This window comes from Heterocephalus glaber, unplaced genomic scaffold, assembly GCF_053883595.1.
Source record: "Heterocephalus glaber isolate CG9 unplaced genomic scaffold, H.glaber_assembly_v1.0 deba00000621, whole genome shotgun sequence".
Taxonomy (NCBI): Eukaryota; Metazoa; Chordata; class Mammalia; order Rodentia; family Bathyergidae; genus Heterocephalus; species Heterocephalus glaber.
This window is the reverse complement of record NW_028258153.1, coordinates 24,228,968-24,249,479: the sequence shown is the minus strand read 5'-3', so window position 1 is coordinate 24,249,479 and position 20,512 is coordinate 24,228,968. Positions and strand designations below refer to the sequence as shown.

The following is a 20,512-nucleotide window of genomic DNA, read 5'->3' as shown; positions in this document are numbered from 1 at the left end:
TTCTGCTTTTGCCTTTTCTCATATTTATTCCTTTCCCTTCTTTCTTGCCCCATACCCCTCCCACTTCCCGTTCCCCTTTGGACCTTCTCTTCCTGTTCCACATTATCTGTTATACATTTTTTGATCCTTATTTACACTTTCAGTTTCTCACACCAGAGAAGCTATTTGGTATTTACACATGTGTGTCCTATTTATTTCACTTAAAGAGTGTGGCGTCAGAGTGCATCCATTTAGTTATAAATGTTTCTAGTTTCTTGTTCTTTATGGCTGAGTAGAATTCCATTTTTTAAAAAAAAAAAAAAAAAACCACAATTTTCTTTATCCAGTCTCCAGTTGATGGGCAAGTGGGCTGCTTCCAAGTTTTAGCTATTATAAACTGTGCTGCTGTAAACATGGGTGCACATAATATCGCTGTGGTATGATGCTTTTAATTCTTTTGGGAAGATACCCAGCAGGGGAATAGCTGGGTCAAATGGGACTCTAATCCTAATTCTTTGAGGTATCTGTACTGATTTCCACAGTGGTTGCACCAGTCTGCATCTCCACCAACAGTGGAGAAGGGTTCCTTTTTTCCCCCCAACCCCTCCAGCATTTGTTATTAGTTGATTTCTTCTTCATTCTCTAGTCTCTATTTATTTTTTTCTTTTGGTACCAGGGATTGAACTCCTCGGGACCTTTTGCTTGCAAGGCAGGCGGCGGAACTACTGAGCTAAATCCCCAGCCCCTATTAGTTGATTTCTTGATAGCCATTTTTTCTGGAGTGAGGTGGAATCTCAGTGTTGTTTTCACTTGGCAATTTTATTTTTTAACTGTATCTTTCAACATTTAGCCTCACATCTTTTATGGAGGACAGAATATGTTCTTGTCAAGTCACTGTGAAAGTAAGGTAGATATGAAAATGAGTATTTTTCTTCCATGATTGAATCTTTTACCTTGTACCTTGTTTTAGTAGTTTTTTGGGGTTTTTTATTACTTAAATTCTTCTATTGGTACATTTTAGGTATACAACACATTTACATTTCTCTTTGGGAACTTGTACCTTTACATGATGCATCTTGGTTCTTATTTTCTCCCCATTCCTAGCCCTCCCTTCACCCCCTCCACCCTTCCCTATTTACAAAGAGTTTGTTTCCATTTTTTCCATTTCTCATCATTTTTCCTTTCCCTTCTTTCCTTTCCCCTGCCCCACCCCTCCCACTACCCCTACCCCTTTGGACCTTTTCTTCCTATTTTGCATTATCAATTATTTTTTCTAATCATTGGCCTTGTACCTTGTTTTAAATCAATTTTATCTTAATATTGCTAGACTGGTTTATGAAATAATATTATTCTTCCCTAAATTCTAGTTTAATGTAGGATATTAGGAGAGGAGTTTATTTCAAAGACTATTTTAAAAGCTTAGTTCAGGCTAAGATTTGGGAAATTTCTTTCTACTTGAAATTCCCTAAGTTTGTGTCTGTTTGCCTTTTTTTGAGATGAAATCAAATCTTCGAGCTGTTGAGTGTCTTATTTGAGATCATATAGCTACTTAGTGGAAGGAATGAGGCACAAGTCAGCCCTTTTCCCTTAAATTTTAGTGTTCTGCAATATCTGGCTACCTCTTAACATTTTACCATTTGCGTGATTACATTTGGCAACCTGCTCGTGTGGCCTCTCTCCATGGTGCAAGAAATATGAGGGTGTATTTTCTTTTATATTAACTGTTGCTGTGGTTTAGATCTAAAATGTCCTCCAAACATTTTATGTGTTCAGAGATAAGGCCTTCAGGAGGTGATTGGATCATGGGACTCTATACTTATTCATCGTTGGATTAATCCATTGATGAGTTCATAGCTGGACAGGCAATTAGGAGGTGGTTCCTGATTGGAGGAAGTTGGTCACTGGGGGCAAGCTTTTGGAAGGCACATAGGTCTCACTGGCTCTTCCCCCTTTCTGTGTTTCTTGGCTGCCATAAGTTGAGCAGGTTTCCTCCACCATGGCCTTCTAACATGCCATTTCCTCCTTGGAGCCATCCAACTCTGGACTAAACCCTCTGAAACTGTGAGCCAAAAGAACTTCTTTAAGTTACAAGTTTTGGTATTTTGTCTTGCTGACAAGAATGCTGACCAGTACAACCATCTTAAGGAATTTCTTGCTGCTGTTTTCTTTTCTTTCCCTCTAAGTGGGAGATATATAGCCTTGCAAACTTTTAAAAGTTTAAGCAGGTAGAAGCGGTGAAAAATCAAAATCTCAATGTGTCATTTTTTTTATTAGTTCATTTTTGTAATACATAATGATTACAGGGAGTAATACAGGGAGTTAGTACATGTGCATAATACAGTACATCTTAATTCCTTTTTTACCCCCTTTCCCTGCCTCCCTTCTCCTTCTATCCATCTTTAATTTCTAGTAATATACTCTATGGAAAAATTTTCAGCATCTAAGACCCAATGTATTGTTTTCTTCCCAGCATTCCATAAATTACTTCACTAAAAGTCTAATAAGCTATAATTAAGAAAATAATGTTTCATAGTCAAAGCTGTTTTGTTTTGTGTGACACTAGGAATTGAATCCAAGGCCTCATTCATAGCTAGGCAAGTGTTCTACCACCGAGCCACATACCCAACACCTCCCACACACGCACACTGATACACACTTTTTTTTTCCCACACTAGGTGAACCCAGAACCTTCACACTAAGCTGCATTCCCAGACCTTTTAAATTTTTTTAATTAATTAATTTATTATTATTTTTGTGTGTGGTACCAGGGATTGAACTCAGGACTTTGCACTTATAAGGCAGGTGGTAGAACCACTGAACTAAATCCCTGGCCCTCCAGACCTTTTTTTATTGTTTGAAACAGGGTCTTACTGTGTCCCTGAATTGCCCAGGCTGAACTTGAACTTTTAGTCCCTTGGCCTCCCAGAGTGCTGGGATTATAGACATGCACTGCCATACCCAGCTCCCTACCCTTTTGAATTTTTTTTTTTTTTTTAAAACAGGATCAAACTCACCAACCTTCTGCCTCAGCCTCTCAGATAGCTGGAATGCCTGCAGGCATTCACCACCATGCCCTGCTTAAGCCCCTAGTTTTGTTAAGGAAGAAAAATGATAGTGGGAAATCCAGATCTCTAAATCATAAATTCTAAATTGTTTATTGTTGGCCTTTTTGTTGTTATTTTGTGTTTGTTTTGTGGTACCGGGGATCAAACTCAGGACCTTGCGCTTGTGAGGCAGGTGCAGTGCCACTGAGCTAAATCCCTGGCTGTTGGCTTTTTGTAAAATTGTTTTTTGAGAATGAGTCTCACTATGTAGTCCACCCTGGCCTAGAACTCGCAGCAAGCCTCCTGCCTCAGCCTCCCAAGTGCTGGGATTACAGGCATGTGTTACCACGCCCAACTAGGAATAGAAATTGTTTATGTATACGTATATCATGTCTTTATTTTATTTATTTGTTTGATTGGTTGTTTTTGAGACAGGGCCTCGATTATGTAGTTCAGATGGCCTTGAACTCACTATGTAGACCAAGCTGGCCTTGAACTCAAGCAGTCCTCCTGCCTCAGCCTCCCAAGTGCTGGGATTACAGGTGTGCACCAACACACCTTGCTCATGTCTTTCTTTTAAAACACTATTATTTTGAAATAATTACAGATTCATAGGAAGATAACATTCACTGTATTATTCTTCTAATTATTAACAAGTCCCAAATTTCCTAACAAATGAAAATAATTTCTTTTTTAAATTGCACATTTCAATTACAGAAATAACATTTTTTGTAACAATTTAGATGCAGATTTTTCTGACAAAAAAATTAGTACATTTACTTCCATTTTGTCCTTTATGATATACTAAAATTTTGATGTCAAAATTCCTGTTTCATTTTCTTAGTGAAACAAACGTACATATGTATCTGTTTATATGATATATATGTATATACACACACAGAGGATGTATATATTCATATGGAAGCAATTGTGTATTAATTTTTATCTCCAGCTTACTCTTCTTTTTAAAGTATGACTGTAGAATAGACACCTTTCTGAGTCAACACAAATAGAACTACTTTAAACAGTGCTGCAGAACTTAGCAAAGTGCTTGGTGCATGTGTGTATTTTATAGTTTAACTTCTTATTTGGAGTAAAGCAGTGGACAAAGGCACAAACTCTAAGGCCACAGATTATATGGAAGGAATTCAGACTGAAGCACCTGATAGCTATGTAATTACAGGCAAAATGATGAGCTGTCATTTCCACTTGTGAAGAACTAATCTTCACTTGGGGCCTCAGGGACTGACAGACTGGTAGGGAAAAAATTATCTTATTGTTGACTAAAGAGGCTGATGATCTTTTCACTTACTATAATCACTTGTAATTAGTTTGTGAACTGCCCATCGTATTCTGTTCTGATATTTTCTTTTGGATTATTTGCTTATCCCTACTGCTTTGTAAGATTTCTTTAGATATTCCGGGCACACTAACAGTTGTGCATTGTAAATATATCCTTTCTTCTCTTGCTTGCCTTTCATTTAAGAGATATTTATGTTTCCTTCTTTCCATGTTGCTAATGCTAAGTCATTTATATCATTTCATGGTTTCTGATTGGGAGAAGGTACACTTAAGAAAGCCTCCTATATCTCAAGATTTAAAAAAAATAGGACCCCTCTTTGTACTTTCAACACTTTCATAGTTAATTTTATTCTGTTCCTCTTTAGTCAGATCAGTCAGGATTTATTTTAATTACAGTGTGATTTGGATACATACTGTTTTGTTTCAAGGTCATAGCCCCGAGTTCAACTACTGTTCATAACATGGTCCCTCTTTTCTGCATTTGTTTGTCATGTAGCTTTTATCAAATATTAAAATCTTATAAATACATGGTTCTGTTTCTAGGTTATTTAGATTATTTGCCATTTTTTTCTATTTTATACTAATACAAAATTATTTAAATTGCCTTAACTTTGTAGTAGTAGGACAGTTTGGTGTCTGATGAAACTAATCCACAGTTTTTTTCCCAGAAGCTTCAAAATTTTTTCCCAGAAGCATTCACTCTTCGGTGTAAATTTTAGAATCAACTTGTTAAATTATTTTTAAAAAAGGATTTTGATGGGGATTGTATTAAGTTATAGATTAGTTTGCAGCTTATCAGTTTCAACCTAAACTAGTGATTTCAACATAACCTTTTAGTCTAACAGTGACTTTAGCCTGAGCTATTCCCTGAAAATTTTCAACTCTCCACAATCTAGTAAGATTATATTTAGTGTGTTTTTTGTTTGTTTGTTTTTTTGTGGTCCCAGGGATTGAACTCAGGACTTGTACTTGCCAGGCAGGCACAGTGCCACTGAGCCACATCCCCAGCCCAGATATATTTAGCTTTTTAACAAAGTGTTTGGGATATGAAAGTCTGTTCTTTCTTTCGTTCATTTTCTTTCCTTCTTTCTTTCTTTCTTTCTTTCTTTCTTTCTTTCTTTCTTTCTTTCTTTCTTTCTTTCTCTTCTTCCCTCCTCCCTCCCTCCTTCCTTCCTTCTTCCTTCCTTCTTATTTTATAGTTCAGGCTGGCCTTGAACTCAACAGCAATCCTCCTTCCTCACACGAGTACTGGGATTACAGGCATGTGCCACCATGCTTGGCATTCTTTCTCATATTCCTTATCAGCTTTTTTTATCATTACCATAAGAATACTTGTATAAAATATATTACAAGTTTTCACTGGCATATTATCACATAATAAATTATAAATAGATTCTATTGCCTATTCTGTTTTTTAGGTCTAGTGTATATATATTTTCTGTGGCAAGAGCTTGATGTTAACATAACTATTAGATGTTTGAAATTATTTTTTTATTAGGTCTCTTGTAAATTGGGATGCATTTTAGCATGCTATAATACTCTTTAGATATGTGGCATATTTTATTTTTTAGGCCAGAGATGAGACAGTTTAGGATATATTTTCAAGCTAAAATACTTCTTTATCTTATTTTCCTAAAATTGTTATAATTAGTGCAATATATTACTACTAAATGTTTTATCTAGCAAAAGAGAAGTTTTTCTCTATTTCTGTTAAATCCAAAAAATGCCAGGCCTTTTATATTGATATGCAAATTTTTCAGAAATCCATTCTGAGATTATAACAAAAGTTAATATTTTCCAGATTTTTTTGATAATGTGAATCTTTCTTGTTGAATATAACATTTTTTTCCAGTAGCAAACACTACCTTTTGTTTCTCCTTATGCAGGTCTGCAAAGTTCTACATTTTAGCTCTCAGTGCTGAACTTCCTTCTCCCTTAAATTATTATAAACTTTTGCTGCTGTTTAATAACGTGAAGATGTCTCGCAGTCCTGATGCAAAGGAAGACCCTGTGGAATGCCCTCTTTGCATGGAGCCCTTGGAGATAGATGATATCAACTTTTTCCCTTGCACCTGTGGCTACCAGATTTGCCGATTTTGTTGGCATCGAATTCGCACTGATGAAAATGGGCTTTGTCCTGCATGTAGAAAGGTAAATGCCTCAAAATAATTTCATAGTTATTTGTTTGAACTCTACAGGTTTCTTTAACTGTACAATTTTAATGTATAGTTGTTACCCCCACCAGTAGGAGTAATTTGTTTTAAAAGAATCTACAAACCTCAGGTGAGAGTCTGTGTAGCATTTTATCTTAAGGACATAATGAAAAGGAAAGAACACTGCATTGGGAGTTCGAGTCTTGGCTTTGTTGTTAACTAGTTATGACCTTTGTGAAATTATGTAGCTCCCCCGAGGAGATGGGCATAGTCAGTGGGGCTTGCTGTTTAAGTTGTTTAGAAGTAGAGAAATAATGGAGTTGGACAGAATGATGTGAAATCGGAAAAACGTATTCTGTATTATGTGATGGAGGGAATTCACTTTAATTTTTTAGTACAAATAGAAGAGAAGATGTTTACTAAAAAAAGTCAGAATGACGGAGAAATTGTGGTTCAGAACAGAATAATTACTCATATGTTGAGCGTATGGCATTTGATAAACCCGTTCAATCAGGAAACCTATCTTTTGGTTCTGGAACATATCCTTTAACCATATAATTGATGATTATTTCCCTCTGTGTCACTGTGGCCTTATCCTACAGTACTTTTAAAAATAGAAATGCCAGTACAAACTTTTATTTTGGAATATCATAATACTTAAAATAAAAAATTCTTTCAAATTTTCAGAGAAGAAAAAAAGTAGATGATATGTAAAAGATCAAGAATCAGGATCATTCCAAGTTCTGGTCTTTGTCATTCACCTATAAAATAAAAATAGTCCTGTAATTCTTGACTTAAAGAGGAGATCAAAATGAAAGTTATAAATTATTTTGAATCAATAATTGGAACATGATGTCTCAGAAGTGAAGCCAATGAAGTAGGTAGAGGAAAAGTTAAAGATGTAAATGTATTTGTTAGAAAGCAAAGAACAAAAGTAAATGCACTTAATTTCCAACTTTAGGAATCAGAAAGAGAATCAGCATGCTGACAGTGGAAGGCAGAGAGTAAGCAGAATGTAGTGAACTAGGAAAAAAGTTTTTCAGTAAAAGCTAAAGCTGGTTCTCTGGCAAGACCAATAAAATAAAAAAATTCTTTGCAAGCCTAATAAAAGAGAAGGTCCAAGTAAATAGCATTTGTAATCAAAGGGACATAAATAAACATATAGAAGAAATTGATTATAGTAAAGACTACAAATCATATTTACTAGTAATTTATTGCCATATTAACACTTAAAAATAATACTATATTTAAATGCTTCTCCATAGGCAGCCTTGAGCACAATAGTACCTTTAAATAAAAGTTTTCTTATAATTTTTCATTTAATACTATATTCCTAGAAATTTAATATATATTTCAGTCAAAAAGTTGACCAGCTATATCTTTATGTTCATTTTTAATACTTGTATTAGTTTTGTGAGTCTCATTGTCTACAGTTACTCAAACTAAAGCTTTTTATCTCCCATCTTTATAATCTACCTCTCTTTTGCATTTCACCATGTCAGTTTTTTATTTTTCTGACATTAGGTTTATGTATAGTTAGGTATAGACGTTGGTGTCTGTGTATAGAGGAGGAACTGTCATGGAATGCATGCTTTTCCAACCTTTCAGTGAAACTTTTGAACAAGTTAAGGTTAATAAACCTTTGATCATGTGTTTGCCATTTGTGCTTAAATTAATATGTTTGTATTTTCCAGAAATTTTTCTTGATTTTTTTTCATAAATTTGTATTTAATTCTACCTAACAGTGAAACAACTTCACAGAAATGTTAGGATTAAAAAGCTATAATTTATAATTTCCTTTAGGTTGCTGGAGTAAGATATATTTGGAGGGTAAATTATAGTAAAATAATTGGCCTATTTGCTCTTTGGTGTTTGTGTGTTTTGCATTACATAACAGTTATGTTCTAACAGAGTTTAGTTGGAAGGGTGATAGAAGTATATTTCCCAAGAAAAAAAATTGGGAATAGCATAGGAAATAGCCTAGGATAACATAACCAAGGCTCTGTACCCACCATGGTGCTGCAGTGGAAACGTGCTTGATGAGAGTTGATAGTGCAACCTAATTGTTTTACTTGTCACTGTCAGTTTTTTGTCTTTTACATTGCTTTACCTCATCTTTATTCAAAAATTTACAGTGTTATTAGAGCGCTGATACAAGGGAAACATTAGTGCTTTTGTCAAACCTCACAAGTTCCCCAAAGAATCTGAATCCCAGAAAGGTTACATCATACTTCTCATGCTGTCTGTGATCCAGAACTAGAGTTTTCTTTTTCCCTCTTTCCTCCAATCTGTTGAGGAACAATAAAAGGTCTTTTGATCCATGTCTAGTGTTCTGCTTGTGTCATGCAGTGTACCGTACCAATAAATATCTTATTTGGCAAAGAGTCTTAGCTGATGATGGCAATCCAAATGCTTAACCATAATTTTTATACTTTTCTTATTATGGACTGGTAAAACATGGTGCATCCTCCCTCCTTTGAAACAAAGCTAGAAGCAGGTTGTCTGATCCGTTCAGGGAGAGGATTGTCACCATTCTAGGTGCTAGTGAAGAGCGGTAGCTTCCAAATGAGCGTAATAGTTAGATTGCCAGAAGGAGCTGCTTAGAAATCCTGGAGTAGAAAACAGCCTTTCTATGTGCACATGAAAAATTTAGGTGAGCTAATAGAAAGATACTTTGATTGGTTTATATTTTACCATTATACTTTTTTATACTTGTTATGCGAGTTTTATATTACTTGTGCCTTCACAGCTCCAAATACCTTGAAAGGATTGAAATAAGATGGATTAAGATTCGAAGGAGATAATATAGATACAGAAAAGTAGTAGAGAAAATTTTGGAAGAAAGTGTTGAGAATAATTCACATGGAGAAGACTAACTGACTGAGGAATGGAACTGACTTTAATAGATCTTTGATGATTTTGGCCCATAGATTAAAATGAAGAAATAGTTTAATATTAACTCAGAAGTATAGAGGATTTTTAAAAAAGAGAATTAGTGGTACTGCATTCCCAGTTATAGAGATTAGTTTGCTGTACATTTGGCCAATACTGAACTCCTAACTTTCTGTTTGATCCTAGAGAAAGTCTTAAGGATCATGTAAAAATTTGGATACTGAGAGCTTCCCACTCACAGGTGGGGTGGAGCATGCTAGATAGGACTAGTTAGCTAAGAGATTCAGATTTTTTAATGTGGGAAATATATAGGTACTTACACTCTGTGAGTTATACCTGCATCTTTTTTAGGTAATCAGGTATGTAGTTCATTGATGATAGGGTAAACTATCAGGTTTTCTTAAAAAACAGTAAGTTGAAGTTGAAAGTGGGCATAAAAGGGAAAGAAGGAGATTTTCGAAGACCTTAGAATAATATTAGTAAAAGTTGAGGAACATAAAGGAAAATCTCACCTTCTTAATTGCTGTCATCCCTGGTCTGGGTTTATTCACAGGTTTGAGAGTTTTTCTTTGTTTTATTTTTTGAGTTTCTTTTTTAAACTTGTATACAAAAGATGAAAATAACTATGTTAAAGGAATAGGAAGGTTTTAGGCTTATGGATATTCTCTTTACTCTTCTTTGTTCCTATTTTTTTTTCTTTTTGGCATTGTTTCTGTTGTCCCCCCACTCCTATATTCAGAAAGGCACAGGTTCCCAGCCAATTGCAGTTCCCATTCTTAGGAACTGCATTTAGCTTACCACATCTTTCATTTATCATTAACAATATTTATTTGTAATAATAATAAAGGACTTTCTGAATACTTATGTGGACATAATTTCAATCATTTATAAGTATTATCTCTTGTCTCTTACAGAAATCTGTGGTTAAAGTACTGTGCTTCCTATTTTACAGATGAGTAGACTGAGTCAGAATGGTTATATGATCTCAGATAGAGCATTCTGATTTTATAGCTCTTACTTGGGCCACAAATTGCCCTGACCTTAGCAGTAGGAATATAAATTATACCATAATTCTGAGAAGGAAAAGATAAAAACAACAGTAAAATTGCTCAGATGTATTGAGGAATTCCTATGCTAAACATAGTAGTAATTGCTTCATGTGTGTAATTTTATCCTTATATCAACCTTTAAGATTATTTTCATTTTACTTTGAGATCACTAAGGCAGAATCTAAGGCTACATGTTCTGTTATTTGCCCATCTCTGTCCCAGTTAGACTGGGAATCAAAGAACAAAGTGTATAACTTCATTAATTTTCTACCATGTTGTAGGTTTTCATTACATATTTGTTGATTATAATATGTAAAACTCATATTTAGATGAGAACTTTTCTTCCCCTCTTACATTGTACCTTAGAAGCTTAGTCTTCCTGGAAACTGCACTCCTTAGGCACTGTCAGGATGAGCAAGATTGAAAGGTTGTTGTTTAGAACCTTTGCCATTTTGGTGCTGAACGCGTTATCTGCTAAGCTTCAAAATATAAGTATTTTTAGAACTATTTTATTTAACATTTAACTTAAAAGATTTTAAGCAGTATATTCAGAAAAAAGAAGAATGGTATACCTATCATCCATAATTGGCTAATTATTATTCCTGTAGTTTTTCTATTTAATGGTAACTTCTGTTTTTTATGCTTATAGCCATATCCAGAAGACCCAGCAGTTTATAAACCACTCTCCCAGGAAGAACTGCAAAGGATAAAGAATGAGAAAAAACAGAAACAGAATGAGAGAAAACAAAAAATATCAGAAAACCGCAAACATTTGGCTAGTGTACGTGTTGTACAAAAAAACCTCGTCTTTGTTGTAGGTCTGTCTCAGCGACTGGCAGACCCAGAGGTAAGTCTTTTTCGATTTTCGTTGTTAACTTGACATATTTTCTGTTTGTCTTATTTGGAAATAACAGTTGACCCTGTTCAACTGTAGGATTCCTCTGAAAATATTAAATCCTGGGAGAAAAATAAAAAATGACTTTTCTATACTTGATAAGAAATCAATAGCCAATTATGATATTAGGCAAATGTCTTAATCTTTCTTGGTCTGAGTTTCTTCATTTCACCTTAGGAGTTTGAGTAGATTTTGAAGTTTCCTTTAGTACTGATAATCCATGAAAATGGTTAATGATTCTGTTTTGCCCTTACAGCTAACATGTAACATGCCCTTTTTTTTGAGACAGGGTCTTGCTATGTAGTTCAGGCTGGCCTTAAACTTACAGCAGTCCTCCTTCCTCAGTCTCGCAAGTGCTGGGATAACAGGCATATACCACTAAACCCAGCACTAACATGTAACATGAATGGTGTTGCTTTTCCTCTTTTCTATAGCTATGTATAAAGGAACAGTAATGGAGATGCAGTTACTTGAACCCAATAGAAATCTTAGTAACCTGTGTTTTTAATCCCAAGTAGGAATTCTTGGGGTTTTTTCCCTAGAAAACTATTGTTATACTGTATCATTATCCTTATTCATTCTAAGACAATTTTTGGGAAAGAAGTAATTGATTAAGTGAAATAAAAGACCATGTTCTTTGTCACTCATTTGGGGGCAGAGTAGATCTTAACCATTTTTGGCTTACTACTTCTTTTTCCCTCCTTCCACTACTAGCCTTATTATTGTTGAGCTCATACTTTCCTTGAGATCCTTGGATAAGCCTCTACCAATTTTTAATTTGATAAACCACAACCTGCTGGCTACACTGCTGGGAAAACAAGTAGGAGCTGATTGATAGCCATCGTGTTTACTTCAGAAGGAGAGCACTGGATGGGGTGGGGAGTCGTCTTCCAGAGTACCTCTTAAAAATTGTTTGAGGTAGTGTTCCTCATGACACCAACCAAAGGGAGAATTGTAATGAATGTACTTAAGGAGGTAGGAATCTTCAGACTTGGCTTAAACATGCCGAAACTCCTAGGAGGAGAAACTTTAAGTATTAGAGAAAATAATAACTATTTACTGATGATGAGATTATAATATATTGAGGCTATAAAGACTTCCAAATCAGCAGAAGAGTAAGAGAGACAATGCAAGACAGATCTATCATGGGCAATAAACATGGTGGCAACTCAGGAAATACTGTGAACTTAAGAACTAGATGCCAGGAATGGTGGCCATTTTTGAGCTATGTGATATTCAGTAGAACAGATTTTTTCCAAACCCAAGGAGTAGTTCAAGAGTTGAAACAGAGAAAGACCTTTTAAATAAGGAATGTTAGAGCTCGACTCAGCTTCAGCAGTAATTTTTCCATTTCCTAAGCTTCGGTTTTCTGCTTACTCTTTAGGCAAACTACCTACCTCACCTGTGACCATTTCCTTGACCATGGCTGCAGTTTTGTACTAAACTTTCTCTTTTTCAACTCCGCTTTTTTTTTTTTTTGTTTAACCAGAGTATGTTTATGCTTCTTATTTATTCCTCCTAATCTTAACGTTTAGAGTTGACTTTTGCCTTTCTGAAACTGCTACTTCAATAAACAAATGGAGCTTGATCTTAATTTGAGAGCTCTTTGAGATGGATGTACTTGTTTTAATACATCTTGCATCTGGTCAGCTCTAGTACTGGAGACATAGAGAGCAGCACACAAAGGTGGAGGAAATTAAATATGGTCTGAATCTTGTATTTGGATTATAGATTCTCATTGCTTCTTTTGAGTATGTGATTTGTAAGACTTTATTTACTTAGAGATTTCTTATTTCTACTTTACATATATCCACATTACTCTGAAGAAATATTATATAAACAAAATTAACCAGAGTGATAACTAGTGAGACAGAACACTTTATCATGAGCCTGCGTATTCCCTAAAAATCACTTGTTTTATACTTTTAAAATAATTAGTTTTTGGTGAGAAGAAATGAATTTTCTTAAATTTTGGTTTCTAAGATCAGAGACAAGTGCTTTGTTTTTTATCAAATACTACTACTTCGTATCTTTTACAATTATTTTATCTGTGTAACTTTTTAAGTTTCTGGAAAATTTAAAGATAGCCTCACTAGAAAACTCAAAAGAAGTTTCAAATTGTTACTACAACTTTTAAGACAAAGAAGATCCCTATAATTTACTTATCTTTGAATAATGAAAAGTTTCGCGTTTTACTAAAAGCAAGTGTTGAAGGAATAAAGCTTATCTTGAAATAATTTGTATACAACAGAAAGCTTGATATCAAGATTGTCAAGTATTTTCTCTGGTCAATAGAAAGAAATCTTAAAAGCTGTAGAAATGAGAGCCAATGGTTAGAGCAGTGTCTTGTAAGTCCTAAAATTTTAGGTTTGTAGAGATCTACTTCATTCTACAAATGAATTTCTTTTTTTTTTTGTATTAAATTCTTTTATTGGTACATTGTAGGTATACAACACAATTACATTCCTCATTGGGAATTGTACCTTTACATAATGCATCTTGGTTCTTATTTTTTTTTCCCCATTCCTAGCCCTCTCTTCACGCCCTCCACTGTTCCCTATTTACAAAGACTTTATTTCCATTTCTTCCATTTCTCAGCATTTTTCCTTTCCCTTCTTTCCTTTCCCCTGCCCCTCCCACTACCCCCTACCCCTTTGGACCTTTTCTTTCTATTTTACATTATCGATTATTCATTCTAATCATTGGTACATTTTAGGTATACAATATAATGACATTCATCATTGAAAATTTGCACCTTTACAGAGTCTCTCTTGGTTCTTATTTTTCACCCTTGCCCAGCCCTCCCTTCAACCCCTCCATTCCTCCCTATTTACAAAGATTTTGTTCCTATTTTTTCATTTTCTCATATTAATCCCATTCCCTTCTATCCTTTCCCTTAGCCCTCCCACTTCCTTCCCCTTTGCCCCTTTTCTTCCTATTTCACATGACCTATTATACATTTAGTCCTTATTTACACTTTCAGTTTCTCACACCAGAAAAACTATTCGGTATTTATTCATGTGTGTCCTATTTATTTCACTTAAGAGCATCGCCTCAGTGTGCATCCACTTAGCTATAAATGTCTCTAATTTCTCATTTTTTATGGCTGAGTAGTACTCCATTTTGTAAAAAAACCACATTTTCTTTATCCAGTCTCCAGTTGATGGGCATTTGGGCTGTTTCTAAGTTTTAGCTATTACAAACTGTGCTGTTATGAACATGGGTGCACATATATCACTGTGGTATGATTCTTTTAATTCTTTGGGGAAGATCCCCAGCAGTGGAATAGCGGGGTCAAATGGGATTTCCAGTCCTAGTTCTTTGAGGTATCTCCATACTGAGTTCCACAGTGGTTGCACCAGTCTGCACTCCCACCAGCAGTGGAGCAGGGTTCCCCTTTCCCCACAGCCCCGCCAACATTTGTTATTGGTTGATTTCATGACAGCAGCCATTCTTTCTGGAGTGAAGTGGAATCTCAGCATTGTTTTCATTTGCATCTCTCGAATGACCAGTGATGTTGAACATTTATTCATGTATTTATTTGCTATTTCTACTTCTTTGTGTGAGAAATGTCTGTTCATTTCAGATGCCCATTTTCGGACTGGGTCTTTCAATTTGGGAGATCTGATCTTTTTAAGTTCTTTATAGATTCGAGATAGTAGACTTTTGTCTGAGGAAGAGCAGGTGAAGATTTTTTCCCACATTGTGGGTTGTCTCTTCACACTGCTGGTGGTTTCTCTTTCTGTGCACAAGCCTTTTAATAAGAAGAGATCCCATTTGTTGATTGTTTGTGCTAGTTCACGGGCAACTGAGGTTTTGTTCATAAAATCTTTTCCTACACCAATGTCTTCAAGGGTTCTACCTAACCTCTGTTCCAACTGGTTCAGAGCTTCTATTTTAATATTTAGATCTTGAATCCATTTTGATTTTAGTTTAGTGCATGGTGAGAGATACAGGTCTAGTTTTAATCTTTGGCAAGTTGAAGCCCAATTTTTCCAGCACCATTTATTAAAGAGGCTATGTTTCCTCCAGTGAGGGTGTTTGGCTCCTTTGTCGAAGATGAGATGGCTGAGTGTGTCTGGCGTTGTTTCTGCATCTTCTAATCTGTTCCACTGGTCCTCAAGCCTGTTTCTTTGCCAGTACCATGCTGTTTTTATCACAGTGGCTTTGTAGTAGAGTTGCAGGTTAGGGATTGTGATACCCCCTGCCATGTCTCTGTTACCTAGAATTGCTTTTGCTATTCTGGGTCTCTTCTTGTTCCAAATGAATTTTTGGATTGTTTTCTCAAGGTTGATGAAGTATGCTGCTGGGATCTCAATTGGAATTGCATTAAATCTATATAGCAGTTTTGGAAGTATGGCCATTTTCACTATATTAATCCTTCCTACCCAGGAGCAGGGGATGTCTGTCCATTTTCTGATATCATCTTCAATCTCTCTTTTCAGAGTGCCATAGTTTTCAGAGAAGAGGTCTTTGATTTCTTTCGTTAGGATGATTCCTAGATATTTCAGTTTTTTGGATGCTATTGTGAAAGCAATTATGTGCCCTATTTCTCTCTCAGTGAGTCTGTCATTCGTGTAGAGGAAAGCTATTGATTTTTGTGTGTTGAGCTCGTAACCAGCTACTTGACTGAATTTGGTTATTAAGTCTAGAAGACTTTTGGTGGAGTTCTTGGGGTCTTCTATATAGAGTATCATGTCATCTGCAAATAACGACAGTTTGATTTCTTCATTTCCTATCTTTATTCCTTTTATTTCTTTCTCTTGTCTAATTGCCGTGGCTAATATTTCCAGAACTATATTGAACAAGAGTGGTGATAGTGGACATCCTTGTCTTGTTCCTGATTTGAGTGTGAAGGATTTCAGTTTTTGACCATTTAGTATGATACTGGCTGTTGGCTTTTCATAGATGGCTTCTATCAGTTTGAGGTAGAGACCATCTATTCCAATTTTTTGTGGGTTTTTATCATAAATGCATGTTGGATTTTGTCAAATGCTTTTTCTGCATCTATGGAGATAATCATATGGTTTTTGTCCTTGGCTCTGTTGATATAGTGTATTACATTAATTAATTTTCATATATTGAACCACCCCTGCATCCCTGGGATGAATCCCACTTGATCAGGGTGTATGATCTTCTTGATGATCTTCTGCATTCTGTTTGCCCGTATCTTATTAAGGATTTTTGCATCTATGTTCATTAGTGAGATTGGCCTATAGTTTTCCTTTTCGGTTGGGTCTTTCTCTGCTTTGGGGATCAAGGTGATGCTTGCTTCCAGGAATGAATTTGGGAGTATTGCTTCCCTTTCAATTTCATTGAAGAGTTTAACCAGTAGTGGCAGCAGTTCCTCTCTAAATGTCTTGTAGAATTCAGCAGTGAAGCCATCAGGGCCCAGGCTTTTCTTAGTTGATAAGTTTTTAATTACGTTTTCAATTTCATTGGTTGATATTGGGTTGTTCAGAATTTTTAGGTCTTCTTCGTTCAACTTTGGTAATTCATATGTATCTAGGAATGTGTTCATTTCTTCATTGTTGTCCATCTTATTGGCATATAGGTTCTGGAAGTAGGTATTGATGATCCTCTGGATTTCTGCTGGGTCTGTTGTAATTTCACCCTTTTCTTTCCTAATTGCATGGATTTGGGCCTTTTCTTTCCTTTTTCTGACAAGGTTGGCTAAGGGTTTGTCAATTTTGTTGGTTCTTTCAAAGAACCAAGTCTTGGCTTCATTGATTTTTTGTATTGTTCTCTGAGTCTCCATTGCATTGATTTCTCCTCCGATCTGTATAATTTCCTCCCTTGTATGAGCTTTGGGGTTGTCCTGTTCTTCTTTTTCTAGAAGCTTGAGGTGCAGCATCAGGTTGTTTAATTGGGCTTGTTCTGTTTTCCTAATATGCGTATTCACTGCTATGAATTTCCCTCGTAAGACTGCTTTCATTGTGTCTCATAGATTCTGATATGTTGTATTGTCATTGTCATTGTCATTTAATTGAAGGAACTGTCTGATTTCTTCTTTAATTTCCTCTGTGACCCACTGGTTATTCAGAAGTGTGTTGTTCAATTTCCACATGTTTATGAAATTTTTTGAGTTTCTTTTGCTATGGATCTCCAATTTCATCGTACTGTGATCTGATAATATACAGGGGATAACTTCAGTTCCTTTGCACTTACTTAATCATGTTCTGTGTGTGAGTATATGGTCTGTTTTGGAGAATGACCCATGTGCAGCTGAGAAGAATGTGTATTCTGATTTTGTGGGGTGGAACACTCTGTAAACATCTGTTGAGTTCATTTGTTCAAGAGTTCGATTTAGTTCTAGTATTTCATTACTTATTTTTTGTCTAGTTGATCTATCTCTTTGTGACAGTGGGGTGTTGAGGTCCCCCACTACAATTGTATTAGTGCATATATGACTTTTCATGTCCGTTAGTATTTGTTTTATATAGTTGGGTGCACTAGTGTTTGGTGCATAGATATTTATGATTGTCATCTCTTCCTCTTGGATTCTTCCCTTTACAAGGATGTATTGTCCTTCTTCATCTCTTTTAATCAGTGTTGGTTTGAAATCTACTTGATCTGCCAAGAGGATAGCTACTCCTGCTTTTGTTTGGGTTCCTGTCACATGGAGTATTGTTTTCTACCCTTTAACTTTCAGTCTGTGAGTTTCCTTTTGAATGAAGTGTGTTTCTTGTATGAAGCATATTGTTGGATTTTGCTTCTTGACCCATTCTGCCAGTCTATTTCTTTTGATTGGTGAATTGAGACCATTAACATTGATGGTTGTAACTGAAACGTATTGACTTGTCATTGCCATGACTTTTTCTTTTTGTTGGATTCTCCCCCTTTACATTTAATTTCTTGTTATGTCAGATGGGTTCATTCTGCTTTGCTTCCTGGGGTTGTGATTCTCAATGTCTGTTCCCAGGCTATTGTGTAAAATTCTTTGGAGTGCTGGTTTGGTATTCACGAAGTTCCTAAGGTGCTCTTTGTCATGAAAGTATCTTATTTCCTCATCCATTTTGAAAGATAGTTTTGCAGGGTACATCAATCTGGGTTGGAGGGTGTTTTCTTTTAGGGCTTGGAATATGTCACTCCAAGCCCTTCTTGCCTTGATGGTTTGTGTTGAGAAGTTTGCTGTGATTCTGATTGGCTTTCCTTTGTATGTGATTTGTTTCTTTTCTCTGACTGCTTGGAGAACTTTGTTCTTCTGTTGTGTTTCTGGGATCTTAACAATTATATGCCTATGTGTAGATTTTTTTTTTGATCAAGGCTATTTGGAGTCCTATATGCCTCACTTATCTGTATGTCAAGTTCTTTTCCCCTCCTTGGGAAGTTTTCTGCCATTACTTCTGTGAACACTTTTTTTATGTCATCTTTACTCTCTCCTCTTTCTTCGTTGACTCCAGTCAGTCTTATGTTATTCTTCCTTGCATCGTCTAGCAGCTGCTGGATTGATTTCTCTTGGTCCTTTACAATTTTGAAGCAATTTTTCTTTTTCTGGTCACTAATTATAATCTTATCTTCTGTATCTGAAATTCTGTCCTCACATTGGCTCATTCTGCTGTGCAGACTTTCAGTGGAGTTTTTCATGTCCTGGAAATCTATTTGCATCTGTTTTATGGATTCCATTTGTTTCCTATGTTGGGATTCCATCATGTTCCTGAGCTCCTCTCTAGATTTATTAATCATGTCTTGCACTAGGGGCACAATTTCTGCTGTTATCTGAGAAATTATTTCTGATTTCATTTTTTCCAGATCCCCTTTTGTTGCCAGTTCAGTGGGTCCAGGTGGTTGAGTATCAGAGTGTTCCATCTCATTTCCCTTTGGGGTTGCTGTAGGTGATCTGGTAGTCTGGTTTTGAGACTTATTTACGTGTTTTCTCATTTTGACTGGGGCAGGGGGCTGTTAGCACCTGCACGGATTACCCTCTCTGAGCTGGGTGAGGTGGGACAGGGACCGGGAGCAGCAGTAGGGATGGTGACCTAAAAGCCCTTTCCTGTGGGCTGGGAGCAGTGGGAGGGATGGTGGCCGGGAAGCCCCTTCCTCTGGACCAGGAGCAGTCGGATGGTGGCTCAGAAGCTCCTCCCTCTGGTCCTGGAATAGCGGGACTCAGTACCTTGGTCTGGTCGTCTGGTGGTCTGGTGTCCTCTGCATCTTTGTAGTGTGGAACCAGGTGGCTGCCTGGTCTGCAGCGTGGTGATTCGGTGTCTTCTGCGTGACTCAGGACTGTGGTAGGGCGTGCACAGACCTTCCTGTATGCAGTGGGCTGATTCGGCGTATTCAGCTCGACTGGGGACCTCGGTAGGGCGTGGGCAAACCTTCCTGTCTGCAGGGGGCTGATTCGGCATGTTCTGTCTGACTCAGGACCTCGGTGGGGCATGCACAGACCTGCCTGTCAGCAGCGGGCTGATTCAGTGTGTTCTGTGCGACTCAGGACCTCGGTAGGGAGTGGGCAGACCTACCTGTCTGCCTTGAATGAACTCTTAACCCACTGTGCATGAATTTTCTTTGTTCAGCTGACCAGCCTGACTCCGGTCTTAAGCTCTGTCCCTACAAATGAATTTCTTGATTACAAACCAGGTGCTCTAGGTACTTTGCTGTTGTAGATAAGTTAGCAAGCCAGATACAGAGTGTACTCTTAGCAAATGTATAGGCTTGTAGGGAAGTGCTACATGTGTGCTGAGCACTCACAAGAAGGGAGGCGCATGGCTCTCTGGGGCTGTAGAATAGCAAGATGTGTAGCTAGTGTGGAGAGTCACAGAAAGCGTCCCTGAGAAAAGGGTGAAGAAGATAGGTTTGAAGAATTTATAGGTGTTAGCTGGACAGTAAATAAGGACAGTCATGTCCCAGATGTGTGTGTTAGCCTGAGAGAGCATTTGGTTTGAGGAACTAAAAGATGTAAAGACATACCATTTCATTTTACACATGAGAACTTGAGACAAATGGAAGTTGAGTGACTTGCCTGTGGGTATGGAGCACTTTCTGTAGTGTATTCTATATTGATGTTTCCTTTTTTCTTCATCCATTCACTTCTTTATCCACTCAAAATCCATCTTGTTACCAAATTTTCATTTTTCTCTGTAGCACCTATGAATACTTGACTGTGTTCCCAAAGAATGTATACCAATGTATTCATTAGGCATGCCATTGGACTCTTAGAATTCAGTTGTATAACTGCGTAGTGTATGTTATTGCTTAAAC

The 20,512-nt window shown here is 36.6% G+C and overlaps 1 protein-coding gene across 9 annotated transcripts in view; it reads left to right on the top strand.

The window, feature by feature from the left end:
- Positions 1-20,512, top strand: part of Cnot4 (CCR4-NOT transcription complex subunit 4) — a 137,958-nt gene that overhangs the window by 67,129 nt on the left and 50,317 nt on the right. For all 9 annotated transcript variants that reach the window (XM_021263638.2, XM_004851229.4, XM_013074497.3 and 6 more), the window contains 2 exons: positions 6,212-6,476; positions 11,069-11,266. In XM_021263638.2, coding sequence (XP_021119297.1) covers positions 6,303-6,476; positions 11,069-11,266 — 372 coding nt within the window. In that variant the 5' untranslated portion in view covers positions 6,212-6,302. The remainder of the gene's footprint in view (positions 1-6,211; positions 6,477-11,068; positions 11,267-20,512) is intronic.